This window comes from Larus michahellis, chromosome 8 (assembly GCF_964199755.1).
Source record: "Larus michahellis chromosome 8, bLarMic1.1, whole genome shotgun sequence".
Classification (NCBI taxonomy): domain Eukaryota; kingdom Metazoa; phylum Chordata; class Aves; order Charadriiformes; family Laridae; genus Larus; species Larus michahellis.
In genome coordinates, this window is record NC_133903.1 from 27,239,578 (window position 1) to 27,262,966 (window position 23,389).

At 38.9% G+C, this 23,389-nt stretch overlaps 1 protein-coding gene across 5 annotated transcripts in view; it reads left to right on the forward strand.

The window, feature by feature from the left end:
• Window positions 1–23,389, forward strand: part of BRINP3 (BMP/retinoic acid inducible neural specific 3) — a 206,350-nt gene that overhangs the window by 141,449 nt on the left and 41,512 nt on the right. For all 5 annotated transcript variants that reach the window (XM_074597152.1, XM_074597149.1, XM_074597148.1 and 2 more), the window contains 2 exons: window positions 978–1,214; window positions 22,711–22,933. In XM_074597152.1, coding sequence (XP_074453253.1) covers window positions 978–1,214; window positions 22,711–22,933 — 460 coding nt within the window. The remainder of the gene's footprint in view (window positions 1–977; window positions 1,215–22,710; window positions 22,934–23,389) is intronic.

Consider the following 23,389-nt stretch of genomic DNA (forward strand, 5'->3'; position numbering starts at 1 on the left):
GAATATTCTGAATTTTTGATTCACCTGCTCTGTGGTTCTCCTACAGCAATGAGATATGCTTTTGCAAGACCTCTCATACCAACGCAGGGTAAAGTGTGAAAACACTTTGCAAAAAGATTTGCGACATAGCAGGAATTTTTTGAAACACCACGGGAGATAGACTTTGCACCCTTTCTCCGTGCTAAACATTTAGTAGATTTAAGAAAGAATTTTCTTTCTCAAGGTTTTGTAGCCCTACCTATCACATCCAATTGACAGCCCCTTAGCAATTAAATAGCAGTTATCAGAAATGAAATATTAGATGCATTTTATTTTTCTAAAATTTCCTCCAACTCAATTTTCCTGTTCTTCTTAGTTTGTCTCTACAGAATCGTGAAGAGACAACTGGAGTTATTTAGACCAGCTGTATTTTGTTGTGTCAAAGGCAACATGGAAAACAAGTCCAATACAGAATGGAAATGTTTACCTTCACACCTCTTTTTCTGATTATACTGTCTCTTTACTCGGTTTTCAGGGCTGCTTTCCCTTCATCAGCACTCTCCAAATTTGTATTAGCTGCTAGTACCAAGATTATAATTCAGCTGCATGCTTCCTTATTGCAAAGCTCTTACTACTGAGGCTCTTCATTCAGCAATTCTTTTCAAGGAGAAGCTGATGTAATCCTTTCTTCCTGTTTCTGACGATCCCCCAGAAAGAAATGACACTGGTAAATGCTCTATCTGAGCAGGTTACTGGTTAGTGGAATGGATGTTCCATGCTGAGAGGAAAATCTGAGGAATATAGCTGAAATTGACTCTTAAGAAAGGGAATATATGACTTAGTGCAAATGTTAGACAGATGTGTAAATTGTCCTAAAAAAGCCACATAGTTTCCTTATTCATAGTTCATTTGTTTGTTTGTTACGTAGGTTGGGGAAGTTGCTTAGCTCGCGCATTTCTTTGCCTTTAATAACATAAAACTTACTCTGTTCCCTTCAGGTCTTCAGGTCATCCTGCCTGAGTATCTGCAAGAACATTTTGTCCAGGCAGCTCTGAGCTATATTGCCTGCAATTCAGAGGGGGAGTTCATCTGCAAGGACAATGACTGCTGGTGTCAGTGTGGTCCCAAATTCCCAGAATGCAACTGTCCCTACATGGACATTCAAGCCATGGAAGAAAATCTGCTCCGAATAAGTGAGACTTGGAATGCATACAATAGTGAATTTGAAGAATCTGGTGAGATGCTTTATAAAATTTTTGTTTGTTTGGCTATATCCACAAAAAGTATTTATACAACAGGCTCCATCTGAATCTCCAGAACGGTTCATACACCTAAAGCTAAACATACTTAAACACATCCTGGATCTTAGTCTTAATTATTATAAAATTCTGGTAGGAAGTGTTGTCCTTACCTTGTGATGACCAGCAGTCTGTGTAATTTCATTAGGATTTAGGCAGCTGTGTTTGAGTATTCATCTGCTATACTTTGGGGAGTCCAGAGCTGAAGAGACTTGGTCCCTGTTGGAGCAAGTAGTGTAGGGGTGGATGCAGAAAGCAGAACAAATGAGGAACAAAGTCAGGTTATGCACTTTATATGGGTATTCTGCATTTTTGTTCCGAAATGCAGCTGAAACAGGCGCTTCATTTCACATCCATTTTTCAGTGCTGGGTCAAAGTTTCTCCTGTAGTTCCCCTTTATCCTGTCCCTCCAGCAATACCATGAAGCTGACATGGAGACTGTAGCCAGCCCTTGATTTACCAAGTAGGTAATAGTTCATCCCATCATAGTTGGCAACTTGCTTCTTCGTGTGATTTCTGTTTAAACTGGACCTATCCATATTGTCTCTACAACGCATTTGTGCCACATCATTGGTTTTCTTTAAAGCATCAAGGTTTGTTTCATACATCATTTCACCTGTCCTGATCATCAGAACTTCCAGTCCCATAGAGAATGGGAACCGCAGGTAAAATCAGCTTCTGAACAACTGTTTTCACAACTCACTCACCCAGTGATATCAGTAACAGCTGTCTAGCCAGATGGTGGGAAAAGTAAGGAGAGCTCAGCAGACCTGGGAAAAATAGCTGAGAAAAAAAAAGAAATGAGGGAGGTAAGGAAGAAACAGAAAAAAGCAAAAATCACAGTTTTTAATGTGTTGGAGAAAGAGAATGAGTCAGTAAAAGAGAGGAGGAAGAAGACTACTCAGTGTGGGAGAGAAGAAATATCAGTACAATAGTTAATTGTGAACAGTACATTGTATACAGTCATTTTTTATATTTGCTGTTTTATTTTTAAAGACTGGTTGAGAATTTCAAAAGATCCTGTATCATTTAAAATTTCAGTTGTAACTTTTAGTGAGACCTGCTGCCTAAATCTGAGTCTGTTTGGAAGATCTCAGGCCCTTTTCCCAGCCCCAGTCTCACTCTTAGCACGAGGACACCAGAACTTACAATATTTCTCGTTGGAGGAGACTTCTCACATCCCACAGACTTCCCTGGTTCTAAAAGCACGAATTTATGCTTCATTTTTGTGTACATAAAAATGCATTTTCCCAATGACTATTTTGACACCTTTAAGCATTTAGGGGTCATGCTGTCATTTACTACTTTGCAAACTAGGACACGCGTATTGACTCTACAGAAGGGCACGGGGTTTTAACCATATTTTGTCCTATTTGAATGGGATGTGTTATTGTTCAGTGCCTGTAGAATGTCATTTGATGGCGCATACTTAACAGCAATTTTAGTAAAGCTGGTATCTGAATCTGTGGAGGATTCTTATAGTAAGCTGTATAGGGGCTTCAAATTACTCACAGTTTGGAGAGTTGTCAGCTACAGGTATAGTCCTGTGTTCAGGATTGAGTCATGAATGTCAGAGGAAAAATGGGTAAGAGTTAAATTCTGTGCTTTTAAAAAAGGCTCTTTAGCTATGCTGTGTGAATCACTGAAATGGCAAATTCACATACATCTGTCAATTAGGCAACTGCTAGTAGGAGTGGTTACTGAAAAATGTGAAATATAGATTATTAACATCATTAAGATGTATGTCACACCCACTCTTTAGCCCTTGAAATATTTAAATCATTTTTAATCTAATAAGTATTCCACATCTCATAGGTAGCTTAGAAAAATCTGTGCTTTTAACTTATAAACTGTTTTGCATAAAGATGTTCATGGAAAGATGAGGTAGGTAACCTTGTATGTGTATGGGTCGGTTGAAAAAAAGTGGGCACGTGAACTTTTGTTAGATAGCTTAGTCATTGCCCATTCGGCCTCCCAGTATAAATCATATATTACCATCTGAGCAGCTCTTCTAGTAGTCACACATGGTCTGTAAGCATTTCTAGCCACAGTGATTGCTGAGACATATTCTGAAAAATTAGAGCTTGTGCAACCTTTAAACTAGGAAAAACACTATTAACAAATATCAGCATGATCTGATTCATGTTAACAGCATCTTCTGAGAACAAAAGTGCCCTTTATCAAACAAAACCTAATGTTTTAAATAGGTATTTTATAGCTTTGATGTGGGATGTATATCGTTCAGTCTTTGTCTAAACCGGTGGAAGTCAGCTTTTGAGATAAGGGTATGTTGTTTTATTTTAATCAATTTATAATAAAAATAAATTATCTGGAAAAGAGTAGGGTGAAAGAAGGCCAGATTATTTAGTAATTTAGAGTCTGAGTAGACAAGTGTCGGGGTAATCCAGACCACTAACTACTGGTCCATATAGTCTACTACTAACTGCAGAGGAATGAATGAATGAATTCCATTCTTTGACGCTATGAACTCCAGATTCAAGTAAAGTCAAATACGAGTGTATTAATATTAATTTCTACCTTTTTTGCCTTCCAAAGCCTTCCTTACTTTACATATAACAAAATAGTCCTCTGAATCCAGAAACAAATGTTGTCCCCTAATACAGACCTGTAAAACTTACTAGGTTCACTTGAGGTCATGGGCATTATCTGTGGATAGAATTTAGCCTAGAAAGGAAAAGGAAAATATTCTATTTAAGATTGTTTGTTTACTGTCAGTGTTATCTCTCCTTCTGTCTGTTTAAGATAAAACAAATGAGGAATAGATTTTTTTAAAGAAAAAAATGACAGTTCTTCAGTGCCTAAATCCCATTTTAACTCAATGGGTAGCTAAATTTAGTTTGTGTCTTTGAAACTCTCCATCTGAATTTCTAGTAATAAAGAAAAGGGGGAAAAAAAGCATGAGGACTGTTTTCTTTACAGCCTACTGCTCTCTTCCAAATTAGGCAATTTACGTCATTATTTTACCTTTTAAATCATGAGATGTGAAAGAAATGTGTACCTAGTTAAAAGTCAAAGGTCCTGAACACTACAATTACAGCTGCAAAAAGGCAATAATTTAGTATGACCACTCTATGCACACATGTAGAACTGCAATGAGCAATCATGTTAGATGAACAGAATGTTGGGTGAAATGAAAGCATGTACCACATCAGGAGCCTCATGAAGGTCAACAAGGAGAAGTCCTGCACCTGGGGAGTCCTGCAGCAGGCACGAGGACATGCTGGGGACCATCCAGCTGGAATGCAGCATGGCAGAAAAGGCCCTAGGGGTCCTGGTGGACACTAGGTTGACTGTGAGCCAGTGACGTGCCCTTGCAGCAAAGAAAGCTGATGGTATCCTGGGCTGCATTAGGAGTGCTGCCAGCAGGTCGAGTGAGAGGATCTGTCCCTTCTCCTCAGCACTGGTGAGGCCACACCTGGAGTACTCTGTCCAGGCCTGGGCTCCTCAGTACAAGAGACACATGAACGTATTGGAGGGAGTCCTTGAAGACGATGAAGGGTCTGGAGCACCTCTCTTATGTGAAAGGCCGAGAGAGCTGGGACTTTTCAGCCTGGAGAAGAGAAGGCTCAGGGGATCTTAACAATAAATTCCTGAAGGGAGGGTGTGAAGAAGGTGGAACCAGGCTTTTTCAGTGGTGCCCAGTGACAGGACCAGAGGCAATGGACACAAACTGAAATACAGGAGATTCCCTCTGAACATCAGGAAATGCTTTTTCACTGTGAGGGTGACTGAGCACCGGCACAGTTTGCCCAGAGAGGTTGTGGAGTCTTCCTCCTTGGAGATATTCAAAGGCTGGCTGGCCATGGTCCTGGGCAGCTGGGTCTAGGTGGCCCTTCTTGAGCAGGGGTTTGGATCCCACCTCAAGCATTCTGTTACTCTGTGGTCAGAGAATTTTCACATAGGAGGACTCTGGTCTGCAGTTTCGGCTTGCTGGTTGTGACAATTCTCTGTGATTATCGTAGATTAGATGACCAAACATACTCCAGTTTAGAATACGTTGTCCATCGTTATGTGCAGTTTTCATTTCATTCAGGCCCTTCTGGCACCTTTTAACTATGCGAATCTCATTTTGGAGGACGTGGAGCAGTATATTATTTATCTCTCAGTAAATTTGGCTGCCTTTTTCATCTCTCCAGCTGCCCTCCAGCAATACATACTTGATCACTATTAGCTCAATGAGCTGCATATAACCTCTTAATACCAGAGTATGTACTAAGTTCTCAAAGAAATTACAAGAGCTACTTTAAATTGTTTACTCTGAACCATCTGCTTATTCTTTATCATATCTTGTGGCCTCCAGACTCAGCTACTACCCTTGCAAATGAGCAGCTGTTTCTTTATCAAAATTCCCTACTAAAACTGTTCAACCTTTATTAACAAATTTAATTAGTTTCTTGAGGCTTTTGGCTGAATTAATGTGTAAGCAAAGTTCTGTCTGAGAACATCGTTCCAAGAAGCTATGTTCTTATCATCTAACACATGGCCTAAAAATATCACCTCTAATGGAATCAAGCAGTGTTTCATTTACCCTTTCTTAAAGTGCATGAAACTAGCCTTTCACAGGAATATGTAGCCTAAAAGGGCAACTAGATAATCTGGTTGACCTGCTGTTATCACAAGCCACTAAGTTTCATTGAGATTCCACCTCCATTGGAGTCCACCTGTGTTAGTTAGATTAAAGCACTGCAATCTTCACTAGTACGCTCGTAGCCTGCCCTGCCGTTTTGATGCATTGTTCTTTTAATATTGCCAATTTTCCTGTACCCCTTCTGCCCCTAATGCTAGGAGCATGTACTTGTCCCCCTCCTCCTCCTACCTCATCATCTCACTAAACTTTATCTTTTCATTTCAGGAAAAAGCTTTAATCTAGGCACTCAAGTGCTAGTTAGTTTCCCACAGTGAAGAGCATCAAAAGATTCCTTGAAAAAATTCTCAAAATTTGGAAGTATGGAGGACTTGCATAGCTTACAGTTACAGCAGTGTTGAAGATGGTGTTAGTGAGTTGTCTTGTTAAGCATCATTTTGGAAGTTTTTGGGACTCTCTTGGCAAGACTCATGTACAAAGAAGCAAATTCTAACATGCAGCTCTGTCAATAACTGACTGGCAATTTAGCATTTTACAGAGATTATGACCCATTGCTCTAAAACATGTAAACCAAATATGACCATAAAAACATCCATAGGCTCTAGATTCTGACAGCAAGGAGAAGAATATGATCATGCATTGTCTGTACCGTAATTCTGGTGTGGTTGGCTGCTGAGTGCCTTTGGAAATCCAGCTACTTCATTTAAACAATTTAAATGACATCAATTTTCTTTTAAGGAGTCTGCTCAATGACATCTAGAAGAAATTTGTAGCCGTCCATGTTGCAACTTAATTTCATTTTTCTAAATTAAAAAGGTTGTTAAAATAAAGATATGGGTGATAAGGTTGCTCAAACAATAGAAGATGGCAAAAGTGCATTTTCATAATTTCTTTTTTTATTGCTAGCATTTATGAGACCTCCTGGAAACATGAAAGTAAAATCTTCCATCCAAGCATTTATTTTCACATAGCTGACATGCAATGGCAGCTTGCCTTGCATATTTCCCAAGTGCTGAGCAGTTGATTTTTTGGGTTTGTTTTTTTTTCCCCCCCTTGAAGACACCAAAATCTCTTTTGGAATATTTCCTTGAAAGACATGGGATAAGGAGAGGGGCAACAAATACTATGAGGTATATTTTCAAAGTAACTTTGAAATCAAAAACTTACTCTTTCAAACAATGTCCTGGTTTGAGGTAAAACAGAACCAATTTTCTGTTTTGTAATTTTACTTTTTAGCTGGGCCTCATAGTTTAAATACAAAATGCTATGGAAGAAAATAGCACGCATACAACAAATTGGACAGAAATTTTACTGCCACAGTTCAGCTTAAAAGTGATTCAGTGGAGCACTGAACTATGTGCTTATTTTAATCATTTGTAGTCCATTAACTTGATAGATCTGACTTGTGTGCTTAAATTTTCAGCATCAGCTTAAATACATCAGAGCCAGGGCCATCTAGGACCTTGAAGAACTTGGCCCACTGAAAATAAAACTGTTTATGCTGCCAGACGTACAGCATCACAGGTGTAATTAAATATCAAAAGTCACCCTGTAAATATTTTGACATCTATCCTTCTATATCTTTAAAAGACAAACTTCTCAAAATGTGGAGTTTGATTTTTTCAGTCACTTCTGTATCTGAGATATTTATAGAGATATTTCAAAAGGTAAATTTCAGTATCACAGAAAGTGCAAGTGGTGTAAGTACAGCCAAAGTAAATTGATATTAACTTTCTCATTAATATCTGCTGAAACTGTTTTTCATTGCGCATCCATCCTCCATCATTGCTTGGATTGCAAAGTACTAGCTGAAGTGAATTGCTGTGGCACGCTATTTCTTCTTAAATCTCCGGATTCACTGGATTTGGATTTCAAGTCTAATGTATTTCATAATTCCTTAATAACTCCGGGATTTCTTGCTATTGAGCATTGGTTACTCTTTACATGTACTGACTTAACATCATCTGAAAAAATCCAGGGTTTTGAAAGGTTCACCTAAAAATTAGATCTGAATCCTCAGTTAATGTATAGCACTACATGGAAAGTTATGTTTTCTTGTTTGCATCAGCATAGATTGCTTTTGAGACTTTAGAGTCCTGCTTCCTCAGTTCAATTATATTTTTCCATTTTTTTATAGTAGTTGAATTAATGATGTTCCCAAAATCTCTTGAATAAAAGGATTGAATTTAAAAGTTTGAAGAAAGCAGGTTCTAATACAGGAGGTGATAAGCTTATTATTGAATTAAATATCAGCAATACTGAAGATGAGGGAGCTCAGGCATCCCATTCTTTTCTGGGGGGTAGAATTTGCATTGTATATAATTACTTTTATGTATAATGTACAGAAAGTAATAGGAGAGATCATCTCCACCATTCCTTAATCTTCAGTGAGATTTAGAGAATTATCCATTTAATAGAGTCATGAATTTATATCTCCATCTTCAAAACTGCAAAGTTTCATAGTAGCGGAAACCCACCATATTTTGATGATACAGTTTCAGAACTGTCGCCCTTCTCCTTCCGTTCATATTTTCCCATATGAAATATGAGCATACTGTAAAATGCCAACTTGGAAACAAGAAAGGCTCTTTCCACTAAGCACACCTACATCCCAGATCGGCAAATCTGTCTTATTAAAACCAAGCACAACAGAAGCCCACAGCTGGTCCTGGAAAAAGTGAAGAATTAACGTCCTCTCACTATTGGAGTTAGTCAAGTTAATCTAGACCTTAATCAGTTGAAACTCATATGCAAACTGGCCAATATTTTTACTATTGAATACTACTAAAAGACGGAATATGTTTCAGTTCACAGTTTGCATTTGGGGATTGGTGGTGATCTTGCTGTATAGATATCTGAGTTATCTGAGTCACCACATCTTAACAGATTGGCTACACATTTGCAGTCACACTACATGTCTTTATAAAATAGCGCTGTGTGCTGACTCCAGGCTTCCAAACTGCTCTGCTGTTTCTTCTAAAGGATGAAGATCCCTCTTCTCACAGTGAAGGTGGTTTCCAATACCTAGGCTGCAAAACATGGTAAAATACAGTAAAATCAAGATTGGAAATTACAATTGGCACTGATGGAAGAATTCTTAACACCCTCTGCTAGCCTTATGAATCTGCTACAGATGGGCAGCATTGCCTTTATGATTATTGAGGCTGTAAAGAAACTGTAAAGGAGGAATTCTAAGATTGTTCCAAAGTCAGAGACTGGGTATGACAGTCACACACTCAATCAGTACATACATCCATAGCAAGTGATCGTATTTGATCTCAAAATCTACACAAATCTCTTAGTATTTCTCAAGAAAGAAAAATTTACAGTCATGATTCTTGCATGTGGAGACTCTTTGATGCTGAGCACATAGTAATACATCTGTTGAGTTTTTTTTCTTTCAGTCAGTTTGCGTAACAATTAAAAAATAGCAGATGTAGCCAGAGTAATCTGCTAAAAAAAATTTTATGCTTAAATAAAGCAGACACGAAACCAGTCAGATAAACAAAATGTAACTTTAACTTAGATTTAAATAGATTAAATTTAAAATTAAAATAAAAATAAATAATGTAAATAGATTTAAATATATTGTCCAGGGCTGAAGACAGAAATCTGAGACGTCTGGTTGACAGACTGCATTATGATGAGAGCCAATGGCAAATCCAAATCTTCAAGATCAAATGTGAATTGCCGTGTAAAAAAACATGGGGGGAAGAGGTTTGCATCATCAGATACAAGCTTTTTCATAATTGCATACACTGTTGTCAGCTGAAGTTCTGGAATCATCTTAATTATGAATTATATTAATATCTCCCAGCAATGCATTAAGGAATGCAACCACTGTCCCTCTGTGGTTCATTCTTTCTCCTCCTCTCTATCAGGCAAATATTTTAAAATATTGCTGTAATTACAGTGTGCCAGGTTCTTTCTGATGGATGGCTCCAACAAAACTACAGCAAGTGTGCATTTAGGCTGTGATGTTTAATCTTAACAATTCCTCTATTTAGTCAGAAAAATATAATATAACTTTGTTTGCCATCCCAATAAGTCACAGATTTTTGCTATTCCTCTGGCGCGAATTACATCTAAAAAAAATGCTTTAGCAAAAGTGGGCACCATGGGATTCCTTTTTATTGCCTCTCACTGTCTTCAAAGTCACCTAGCTGACAAGTAAAAAGGTAATTTTTCCCAGCTGCTGAGCCTACAGATTGACTACATCGTGTAGACATCAACCTGGATTCTAGCCTTCTCCCTGGTTACCAGCAGTAATGACAACCCGAAGAACCTAAACAATGCCCTCAATAACTCTTGTGTAAACTACGGTGATGTTGTTTTAAAAATTTTCAGACTGCCTTTTAATCACTAGGTAAAAATTGCCTTGATGTTTGTAGGGTTCCCTATGATCCTTCTAGTACAGGAAAAAAAAAAAAGAAGGAGAAACTGCATTCTAAGATAGACTTTTTAAAACATAGTTAAGCTACCAAATGTCTCATTTACACCTGTTGCTAATTACTAAAAGTCTGTAAAAGGGCAGAAGGCAACTGCAGGTTTAATTTGGAAATGTCATTTTAAACGTAGATATTGCTGTATGTCTGCTCTGATCAGAAGAAACTTCTTGCAATCATAATGAAAGAAAAGTGTCTAGACTGACTTTCAGAGTCCATGTTGAGATTCCAAGTCTTAGATAATGTTGCCAGATGACTAGGTTTGATTTGGCATCACAGATAGGCTGTAAATTCACTGCCATTTGCAGTGAAGGCAGTTTCCACTTGAAGTTCTCTCTTACCACAGCTCAGTGACATATTACTGCTTTTCCAGTTACTCTGTTTCAATTCAAATGCATGTGGCATAAGCTTTAAAATGAAATCTGGAGCTAAAACTGAATACTGGGGGATTTCTTCCAATTTATAAAATCATCAAATTTAGCCTTGCTGTCTAATAAAGCTTTGTTTTCATTGATTCAGAAGGATGAGAGAACGTGGTCATCAAAGGGCCCTTGCAAACCCATCGTACGCAGAACACACCAGGCATGATTGCACGGGTCATTCAGGTAGCACCGTCTGTCTCTCCGTTGACCAGAAAAGACCGATTGCGATGCAAAGTGAGTCTTATTTGAAATCTTAATTGAAAGACTCCTTGTGAAAAGTCTGAACAGACTCACTGGCAGTTGAAGGTGCTTTTTAATCACTGAGATTAAAGACTTCAATCAATACGGTTCAAACTATTTGCCCCTGAGCAGTAGAGCCGTGGTTTTCTTTAAAACGGTGCTTACAGCTTCAGGCGCAAGGCCAAGAAAACTTAGCCCCCTGAGTTCTTAATATAATTATTGTTTTCTCTATTATCTTGCAAGGGTGTTAATTTGCCTCCCAGTAATTAACTTCCCTATGTGGTTGTCAGGAAGTTTAATCAATAGCATGAACAGATACACCAACTGTCATCCCTTCTGTGACCAGTACTCCTCTCCCCACCTCTCCCACCCCTGTGGAGGTGTCACTCTTCTAATAAAATGACAGGTGGGGTTTGCATAATTTCTTCAGAGAGTCAGTGTCTAAATTGTTCATCTCCTACCCCAAAAATGAAGGTACAGCCGATCAGGTCCTATCAATATAATTACCTCTAGTCCAAAACTAAAAGCATTGTGTGACTCCTCCTAAAGCAGCACCTGGCAAATCAACTTATTAAAGTTTTACACAGCATGGCATTGTCAGACACTTTAAACATTGTGATGACATTGTAATAAGAGGAGGAGCAGAAGGCTTGATCTAATTTAATTCTACTTATGTCCACCCTGTACAGGACATAATGTAATTCCGTTCAAAGCTAGTGACAAAATTCTTGGTGGAATTCCAATCCGCCTTGGCAGCTCTGGACTTTCTTTATTAAGAAGGATGTCACTCTGTGGCCTCTCTTTTCTTCTAGGGCAGCGTTGTCTGTTCTGATTCATAGCTTCTTAAATCTTCCCTTGTAACAGCTTAACACTGGTTATTTACTTCAATATGTTTTCCAAGAACACTTTTCAGTTTCACTCATTTCTTCCCTGAACTATCCTTCTGTAATCCATTACATGTTTATTTACCTTACTGTTTTCAAACTGCAGGAGTTTCCAGCATGACCAAGAACAAGTCAGGTAACTTCAGGGGTGACAGAAGTTATTTCTAATTCTAAATTTTAAACAACTAATTAGAATTTTAAATTTCTAATTCTACGCATAAGAATTATGTCCTATGCATTATGTGCATTTATAGTGCCATAGAAAGATAATAGCTAGCATTAGATAGAAATTGGAGCATCCGTGCTGCAGGAATACTTGTAAACTGTGTTGAAAAGATCCAAGTGTTTACAAAAAAATTCAAAATAGCCCATAAAGAAATTTTTGAGAAATTTTTATTGAAAGCTTGCAATGAATTCCAAGGGGCATCCATTTAAAGGGTAGTGATACGAACATTTTTGAAAGAGTAATGAACCAAAATCACACCCAAAAGAAAAACTGACAGGATGAAGGGAATGTCCTTCAAATGTTGGGATTTACAAAAACAGCTGTTGTAGTCTGGCTTTTTGGTTTTTGAAAAGTGCACTTGCTGTCAAGGTCGTGTTTAGATTGAGAATAAGAAACAGGTCACTTCTTGATTGTAAGAAACGTGAGTCCATTCGGCTTGCAGCAGAGCCTAGGGAACATTGTTACCTTCTGCGTAGTAAAACTCCAGAATTAATCCATGATTTGCAAGATGATATTCCATCTTTACTGCCAATTTTGACTCTGCAATTTTTTCTTCTTTATCTGGGCACCAAGAGAGTCCCAAGGCTTGTGAGGGGAGGATCTGCGGTTTGCTGTTTCTGTAATAGGTCGACATTACTTGCATTAACTATATATATATAACATATAAATATATACATGCCTATATATATAAACATATGTAACATACATGTAAAATCATTTGTATTGTAACATTTGCATAAGGTTCCTCGGAAACTATATATTAATGAACAATCAGAAGATATCCTTTCCCCACCAATTCCACATTCACCTGCGCTGATACTTAGCCCTGTTCTTTCCTCCTTAGAGGAGCTAGCCCTGCAGAATTCCTCACTTCAAAAAAGAAAGCCAACAGAAAAAAAAAACCCACAAACCTACCCCACTGCAAGAATCATACAAATCTGCTTCCCCTGGGGCTTACAAAGCAGCTAGATTGTACCAGTTCAAATAGCCTGTGCAATATTGTGTTGAGTTTCTCTCGTCCTTCACGTGCAGTCCATCTCTTCCAGAGCACATACATTTCCTTCCTTCTCTTTGTCCTTCAGAAAGTTTAAAGGAGAAGTCATTTGCTTGGAGAAACAAATGTTTTAATTATGAGGAGAGATGAATGATTTAATGTAGATGGGTGCGGGGCTGGGGGAGAGGGGAGAAAAATTCTTCTTTGCTATCTTTTCTGTGAAGAAATAAGGTTGTTTCAAGCTGCAGTCTTACGCTTCCTTGAATAGGATTATATTCAAACATGTATTTGTTGGAACACAGCTGCTGCTTCTTTGACAAATTAAGTACTGCATCATGAACAGCTCAAATTCATTGCAACACAAAACCAAATATATGTTCATCTTAGTACTTTGTTTTCTCCAGGATTTTGAATCATGGTGGGATATTTAAAAAAACATATATATTTTTAAAATCTCTTTATTGGTACCTACACAATATTTAGGCAGCACTTTATTGAAGAGCAATCAAATCGAACCATTTGAAATGTAGGTCCTATTGCTTTTTGTTCTCTCAGACCAATGGCTTTGTGGTTTGAGGTTCCAATTTACAGCTGACATTGGTATTTGACTTGCTGGCATATTTATTGCCCTCATTACAATTGAAAGCATTGTTACGGGAAAGGAATGATAATGCCATGGTCACGTTGTTACAGTAGGTTTTTCACATACAGTGCAGTTATGCAAAAAGTGTGACAAACTGTTGGGGATTATGAGATCTTTCCTACCAGAACTCTTGCTCCTCTCACTAATGGCGGCTACCAAGGAGGATGCAGTTGCCTGGAGCCATAAGCGAATTTATTATTATTATTTGTAATACATGGCAACAATTAAATTTGGGGTCTATTGTGCTAACTCTGCTATAAAGATAAAATAAGAGACAGGCTCTTCTCTGAAGAACTTGCAGTCTAAGCAGAACAGATAGTTGAAGTGTAGCAGAGATAAAGATTTATCTACAGAATATTACAAAATATTGAGGCAGCATTTTTGAAAAAAAAACAACCAAGGAATAATCTTTCAATAATTGCAAAGTGATGCTTTTTTTGATGGAATATAGTAAAGTGCTTTGACCTTCATTTTGAAGTGATTATTCATTTTGTCATGTCTTACTTTATAACTTTTATGTTATAATACAGAATTAAAGGTTGATATCAAAATGTAAAATTTCTGTTCTGTCAAGGTGAAGTATTTTGGCTGATTCACAGCAAAGTAAAACAAGAAAAGCTTGCAGTGTTCCTTTTAGAAGATTTCAGAGAAATTAGAAACGTTTGGGGAATTTTAGAGAATTTCAAAGGATTTAGGTTGCATTCTAATTTTGGAATGCTAAAAATCCTTTCACAAAATGGATTTTCTATGCTTCGCACAGTTCTACTTAAGAGCCGCCTTTGTTGTGAAATGAATAGCTTTAGCAGCTTTCCTTAGCTTTTGTGTGAAATTAATTGGTGGTCTTCGTTCTAGCTTCTAACCTGTAACAAAAATAAAGCGGTATTTGTATTAAATAGTAGGCTTATTTACAGCATCAGCAGATAAGGTCAACACTGAAATGGGCACAGAGGTTAAGCAAATTGGCAGAGCAGGGTTGGATGGTTTGCTTCGCTGCTGTGTGTCATCTTTTCTGTAAGTAAATAGATTGCTGGAATCACTAGAGATATTTCCTTAGTGCTTTTATATGAAAGCTTTTGGTCGGAATATTTCTTGTTGGCTCTGACTGTTGCTCGTTTTCCTTACGCAATACTATCTGTTTATTTTGGCTTGCTATTAGAATGCATTGTGCCAAAGGAGGGCTGGAGTCATACTAAAACCAGGTGTAGACAAATGATTAGCATGGAGAAGGAGACAGGTTATTTTGAAAAAAAATCACACCCCAACAGAACTAAAAGTGCAGCTGAAATTTCTCATTTAATATAAAGTTTCAAGTTCCTAAAGTAGTTTTTCCTCTGACAGGCAGGAATCGGGAGAGGCATTATTACAGGCACCTACCTCTGGAACATGTTCTCTTGAATCGCTCCTCGGAGGGAGAATAGCATTCCCTCTGCAAAGCACTGGGGAAGATGAAAAAAAGAGGTAGAATCTTCACAGAGACCCTGCAAAGCCAAGCGTCTGAACCCTCAGCGGCACATGATGGGCAAAAGCAGACTGTCAAGATGGGGAACAGGATGCTTGTGACTTCTGGCACCAGGAAGAGAGCTCCTTTTCCACCTGTAGATCTGTGACTGCAGAATAGGTTCAGTGTCCTGGGCAGCCGTCAGAGCCGGCCAAGCCTGACACACATGCAGGCACTAAAAAGCAGTGTTTGAAGATGGTGGTCCTCCTCTGCCAACCTGACCTGCTTTCTGGGGAGGTTTTAAGGGGACTTTGATCTGGGAAATTGAGGAGAGACTCATTTCACTCATCTTAGACTATTATCCCTTGCTGCCAGAGGAGAGCTGGAGTGTATCAGGAGTGACTACATGGCTTAGGCCCACGTGGTGTGTTCTTGTTCCTACTAAGTAAATGGTCAATCTTTCTTAGGAATACATAGTGCAGGGTGACAGTAACAAGAGTAATGGTAAAACAGGGCAAATGGAAATCCACCTCCAGTAAGCCTACTCAAATGCACTCGACCTATGAAACCAGTAGAATGAACCAGAACTCTGCATGAGGTGACAAAGGTGCAACACTGTTAGGACAGCAGAGACAGGGTGGGACAGCTCACCTGACTGGATACAAGTTCATCAGGAAAGACAGGCCGTGATGATGAGGGGGGTAGTTGCCCTCTATGTTAAAGAGTAGCTTGGATGTATGAAACACTGCTGGGGGATGGACAACAGGGATGAGAACTTGTGGGTCAGGGTCAGATGAGAGGCCAGTAAGGGTGACATTGAGGTGGGAGTGTGTTACAGACCACCGGGTCAAAGTGAGGAGGTAGATGAAGCGTTCTTTAAGCAACTCAAGGATCACACCTAGATTGCAGACCCTGCTTCTCGTTGGGAAGTTAAGTTCTCTGACATCTGCTGAAAAGCCAACATGGTGGGACATAAGCAGTCAAGGAGATTTTTGGAGGGTGTCAGGAATAACATCTTGGTACAAATACTGGATGGATCAACAGGAGTAACACAGAGCTGGATTGGCTATTCCCTAACAAGGAAGTGCTGTTTGGGCATGGAATAATCAATGGCAACCTTGGCTGTAGAGGACGTGAAATAGTGGTGTCTGGGATCTGGAAAGGAGTGGGTAAGGAGAGCAGCAGAATGTAGACCTGGGCTTCAGAGAAGCAGTCTTCACCTAATTCTGAGAACTGGCAGGTGATATTCCCTCTGAGGCAGCCCTGAAGACAAAGGAGCTCTGGAAAGCTGGCCAGGTTTTAAGGACAGCATCCTCCAAGCATAAGAACTCTCCATCCTGACAACCAGGAAAATACCTAGATATACTGAGGAATCAACTTTGCTAAGCAGGGAATATAGGATAGAGCTCTGAAGCAAAAAGACAACATACAGGAGGTGCAAACAGGGATGGGCTACCAAGGAAAAATTCAGAAACATCCATCCAGATCACTGTGTCTTAACTTGAATACCAGAATGTTGTGGGAGACAGAGCGTAGGGTTAGTAGGTCACGTATCCTACCTGAAGACCAGTGTCAAGTGGATTACAGCAAGGGTCTATTTCAGGAATTGCTCTGTTTACCTTCTTTAGCAATGACCTGGAGGAAGCAATGAAGTGCATTCTCATCAAGTTTGCATACAATACCAATTTGAGGGACGGGAGGTAGGTGATGTACTCAAGAACAGGGCTGCTATCCAGGGGCACTTGGACAGGCTGGTGGAATGGGACAACAGTGACCTGATGAAGTTCAGCAAGGACAAATGCAAAATCCTGCCGTGGGCAGGCAAAGCCCCAGCTGCGATCCAAGCTGGACCTACCTGACCAGGAGCAGTTCTGCAGGAAGGAAAGTTTCTGGAGCCTGTTGGCAGTGGGTGGAGGGGAGCACATAGTGGCCTGACAACACCTGCAGAAGGAAAGTTTCTGGAGCCTGTTGGCAGTGGGTGGAGGGGAGCACATAGTGGCCTGACAACACCAAGCGCAGCAGCATCCTGGGTGGTGTGAACAAGGGCATGACCAGGAGATCAAGGAGGGGATTAGCCTCAGTACTTGTTAAACCACATTCATATACTGCATCCAGTTTTGGGTTCCACAGTACAGGAAAAGTGTTGGCAGACTGCAGCGTGGTCAGTGATGTCCCCAGAGCTGTTGGGGGTGGAGTATCTGCCCTGGGAGGAGAGGCCATGGGAGGAAGCCTTGCTTGGTCATCCTTGGGCATGGAGACTTCGGGGCACTCAAAGCAGCCACCTTATCTTCAGGGAGAGGAATGGAGAAGACAGACCCAGGCTCTATATGGTGAGAGGCAACAGGCATAAACTGAAACAACAGAAGTTCAGACTGGAGGTAGAGAGAAACTTTTTCTCCATGAGGGTAGTTGAGTCTTGGTTACCCAGAGACGTTTTGCTGTCTCCATCCACAGCAGTTTCCAAGACCTGAAAGGACCAAACGTTGAGCAACCTGGTCTAACATCAGAGGTGACCTACTTGGAGCAAGAGGGTGAACTAGAGATCGCCCAAGGTCACATCAAGCCTGAATTAGCATCTCGTCCTACCATTATGGTTTAAGAAGGGAGACAGCTCCCCAAAGTAGTAGTGGTCTATAAAGAGTAGTGGTCATTTGCAAGTAATTCTCATTCTAAGAATGAGAAAAGATGAAATGCAATGTAGAACATGAATGCACTTCAGCTAATTTTGAAATTGTGCAAAACGCTCTCATTTGAACTGGCATGTCAGACTACATCATTTTTTGTTCAAAAATATATTATCACACCCTTACTTGTTAAGTCGATTTTTGTCAATTTGCCTTAAGCCCACTGTAACATTTCGTTAGAGCCAAAGCAGAACGGTTTTTACATGAGGCATTATACACTTCTAGACTGTGATGGCAGAATTTTAATGCCTTTAGAGCAAGTTAAGGAGCTTGATAGAAAAAGAGGCCGTATGTACAAATGACAGGTGCATAGATTTTACAGACAATGCTGAAGTGTCACAAATGCTGTCAATCAAAGTAATGAACATACACAATTTTGTTCACTACAAAGTTTGTCAAAGATTTTTTATTGTTATTCTTAGATAAATAAGGGAGAAAAATATTTCATTAGAGCATCGTTTAGAGAAATGACAAAGCAGAACATTTGAATTGCTGTCTAACAGTAGATTTTGACATGATAATATGATGTAAAAAGGAGTTTTCTCCTACAGACATACTTCCACTGAGCTTCATTAAATGGAAAACTGCTACAGTCCAAATTCTTATTCATTTTAGAAAATACATAGGCTATATATAAGCCTATTGTTAACAGTATATTTCAGTCAATAGAGGATTCTTCTGGCCAGGCAAAATACTTTTTCAGTTATTGTCAGGCTGCTTTTGCTCAGAAAATATAATTGCTTTTTCCATATGTGAATATTGGTAAAAAAATTTAAGTTTAGATTAAACTATGTAATCCACAATTAGGGTTGTATATTTACTGAAACATTATGTTGTAATTTCCAATACTAAAAGTTTTTGATTAAATGATTTCATTTTAGGTGAAAGGGCTCATCAGAGTATGACATTAAATTAAATGACACAACTTGATGGAACACCAGCTCTTCAGAAACAGCCATTTCTAGAAACTGAGAGAAGGTGGCTGAAATTTCCTTGAAATTTATTGTGTTGTGAAACAATTTTTTTCTTAACATATCACCAAATGCAGGTTATTTTCACTGTGTTTTGCTTTACATTCTCCTAAACTGCATGTAGAATGTCCCCTCACTTAATTTCTTCACATCTACACATTTGCTGCTTCATTTCAGCCATAATACAGAGCTAACAGAAAAAAAAAGAAAAAGAAAGAAAAAAAGAACTATGTGCATTTTTTTCTTTGTTAGAAATCCATGTCAAATTTTAATTTACCTATTTACCAAGGGACTCAGGAATTTTGCTCTTCCATGAAGTACACTACTGAGACCTCCCTAGACACAAGCAATGGCTTAAAGGAGTTACTGTTTTATCCTCCTGCTCATGTTACCCTGAGCGCAGAAGCTGAGATCGTCCTGTGCCTTTACACAGTGTGTGTCTTGGGCTGTGAGGAGGAAATTCCTCTGAACACCCATAGTCTGGAAATAACCTCTGTTATGCTGTTTGCAGAAACAGTGGCTATACAATTTCAAAGAAAATTTTAGGAACGGCAGTTTGAAACCTCATTCGTGGACTTGCTCTGTTTGATCTAAGGAAAATAGAAGAAAGTGCAGTGGTATTATGCGGCGTGTCAGTGTTGCCAGCATTACATTGCACAGTCAGTTGTTAGCCTGTGTTCCCTTTACTAACCTGGTGTTCTGAATCCCCAAGCTGGTCTAAATCTGTTGACTTCCAAGATGCTTCCAAAGATCCTCCAAAAGGGATCTTAGGAAACAAGCTAACACGAGACATTTTGATAGCCTGGAAAAGTTCCAAAAAACACTCAGATGAAAAAAAAACCAGAAACGTGCCGTGGTCTTGTGGTTGTGATGATCTTGTACAGATCTTGTAATTCAAAATATCAGGGAGATCCAAAATATTCATAGCAGAGAAATCAGGGGTCCAATACAGAGCACGCACCCTTTTTCCTCGTAGCAGAGCACTGTGAAATCCTTTGATGAAGCTTACTGCATTCTCCTGGTCTTCGCTAGCTCTGTATGCAGAATGTTAATCATTGTATTCAGCATTGAGCCCTGCTCTGGTACTGAATAGCACTGAGAATCCAAGTTACAAGTAGCTCTAGGTATTGCTTACAGCCTAAATATGTCTGATATTCATCTGATTTCAGCAACAGTGTTTGCTCCCATTGTGATATTTTTCATTTATTCTTTGCCGCTGAAATACGATATGCCATTTCAATCTCTAGACACCGTTATTGCAAGGAAGATTTACCTTGCAGAAAGGGAGAAGTGAAAAACAGACATGACTGGCCATAAAATGAAAGTTAAATAAACTTGTTTGATCAACTACTGCATATAATGTTTTACATTCCCCCCATTATTTGCAATTAGATAAGAATATGAAAAAATGGTATTGCGTGTGCTAGCATGTGAAAATAAACGAGGAAGTGCTGAGATCATATCGTATGTGATATCAAGTATCCTGGTTTAAAAGCATTGATTTCCATGGCCCCCAGCACTGTAATACTGGCTGTTAATCCTCAGGAATGGCTGGTACAATGTGTTGATTAGGGTGTAATAGTTTAATCATCTCTCAGTGATAGGAGTTCATGTTGTAGTTTCACAGATCATGAAATGTGTCTGTTTAAGATATGAGCACATTATCTTTTCTTCTCCCCCTTTTTCTTTTTTTTTTGGCAGAAGGCACTATGTAATCATGCTCGTTTTATCTCTGTCTCTCTTTTACCTGCATCATGGTGCTCATTAGTATGATCATACAGGGCACAGGGGTAGTCAAAGATGATGTTTATTACAGGGAGAAGAAGAGGCATTTTCTTATGGAAAATGCTTTTGCATTGCGAGTTAACGAGTGTAACCCCTCCTTATCACTTCTAAACACTGCATCCGATTAGTTGTTAGCTGTAGAGCTTATTGGCATTGTGCAAAGGACAGCAAATTGACAATGTTTCTTAAATAAGTTATTACAGCAATATGAAAACTGAAAAGGCATCTTCTGAGTATATTCTCTCCTCAGGGATTTGGGTTTATTTTTGGCTTCGTGAAACTGAGTTTAAGTAGATAAACCAGTGTCTCAGAAGAACAGAAGGGACATGAGAAGTTAGGAATTAAAAGAGGGTAGGAGGAACGCGGCTTTTGGCTCGGATCCTCCCTAGGTGTGTTAGTGCACTCCTTTGAAGTCAGGAGGGCTCGGCTTAATTCATTTGTACCCAGGGACAGCAGAGGGGAGGCGGGGCTGTCCTCAAGGGGACAATAGTGGACGAGGGGACAACTAATACCCAAAGAGGCAGGCATGAGGAGAAAATGAATAACACATTGCCAAAGACCTCCCCGGTGAATTATTAAAACCACTTTATTAACTATAAAATCATCATCTTTGCCCCTTGCCTTTCAGTTTTTACTTTCCAGAAGACCTTTCAATGCCTTTTGTCTTCTGATGAATCTTCATCCATTACAGCAAATACGATGCCAAAATAGGGCTGTTTGATTTCATCATGGCCCCGTGTCCCCCAGGGTGTGAACAAGGGTCACTCTAGCTCATTTAGAAAAGATCTTTCTTCTCCACCTGTAAAAAAGAAAATATTTTTGCCTTCTTTGTGTAAAAATGTTTTTAAAAAAGCTAAAGTAGAGCTAAAGTTAAAACCAAAAGACTTATGAACAGTGATGGAAACGGAGTATTATTTTTTGTAAGCAGACATTTTGCCCAGTCAACCCTCTCCCACAATCAACCTAAAACTACAGCAAAGTTAAATACTATCATTAACTCTAGTTTTTAGCAGGAAGCTACTTCAGTCGGTTGGATCATTGCGTTCGCATAGTCTGTTGAAGCGTAGAGTACCCAAAAGAAGCAGCTGGCAGGGGGAAAGCCAAACTGTAGGATAAGTGACTTCACTGCAGGAACAAGCTGAAAGAAAAAATGGATTGTGGAGGGTGAGAGGATAGCAGCAGGCAGGAGGGCAGGCAGGAAAATGTACTGATGTATGGGAACAAGAAAGAAAGAATAAACATGTGCGTTCAAGGATGCTACTCATTTTCCCCCCAGTAATTAGAGCCCTTTTAAATGGAATTTTAAGTTCAAAATTTATAAATCAACTCGTAAATTATCCTACTTATGCAAATAGGCTCACTGATTAATAAAATTCTGTTAATAAGATTCAGGCTATGTATCTTGTGAGGACTGAGCTACCAGAGCAAATCCCACAGCATAGGATGTTCGCAGTAACAGTGATACTGTGATTTAGGAACTCCTTTTTGCCACTCTAGAGTTGGGGACATGAGGCAATAAGAAGTTCTGGGGGACATGTTTTTAAGTGTCTAAGTATCGTAAAATGCTTTGAAAGGCTTCCTTTCAATTCTAACTACTTTCAAAAGCCTGATCCTTAATGGCTTCTCTGAGGCGAAATAAGACATCTAAAAGACAGCTGGCCTCTAAGAGCACATTTACTTGCATTTCCTAAGTATTGGAATATACTCCTTTTAAGACAGTTTCCTATCTTTTCTGATGAGTCAATATACATTTATCTTCAAATGTGTATTTACTTTCAGATCTACTTTTGAAGGCAAGAAACTCTGATTCTTACTTAATCTTCGTATTATCCAGGTTGAGAAATAAGACAGTGCTTGTATTTGTTTTAACATCAATTTAAAAACTATCTAAATATTGAATTTTGCTGGTTTTATTACCACTAAAAGTGTAGTTACCTTTCTACTTGGAAAGAGTTAAAATGTTCAATTTTAAAATTGCAAAAGTTCAAGTTTAAAAAAATAGAAGTTCAAGAAAAACAAAATTAGAATTAAGTTTTGCTGCAACAATAGCCATAACTACATAATTAAAGAGGTGTTGGTTTGGTTTTTTTTTCAGATGAATTCAAATTATTTATGAAAAGACTGCCCATGAATTATTTCCTGAACACATCTTCTGTAATGCATTTGTGGACAATGGATTCTAATTTTCAACGTCGCTATGAGCAACTAGAAAACAGCATGAAGCAACTCTTCCTCAAGGCACAGAAAACTGTTCACAAGCTCTTTGGCCTTAGTAAGAGATGCCATAAACAGCCACTCATCCGCATGCCAAAGCAGAGGTAAGAAAGCTTATGACAACCTGAGAAACTCAAGCTGCTATCTTGACACTAAAATCTCCTTAAGGGGTCTCCTTAAAATGTGGGAATGTGTGCAGCATGTAATCCATGCACAGTATACAATCTTTATACTTGTAGGAGTTGAACAATCCTAGCTTTCAATATTGCTCCGTTCGTGTTTTCCTAAGTATGATGGGAAAGGTCAAAAGAAAACCTGATTTTCATATGACTATGTATTATGCGAGGCAACTTAAAAATAACACGAGCCTACAGATTCATCCCAATTTGGTCTGCCTCTTTCACAGAACCGTATTTTCAGTGGAACTTGGCCAAATGTAATAGTGCCAAATAATTGTATACCGAATACTGAATACCTGTTCTGAAGCAAGGACAGCTATTTTAAGAACTTTCCAGGTCATTATACAGTATATACTACATACTATCGATTTCTTGTCTCAT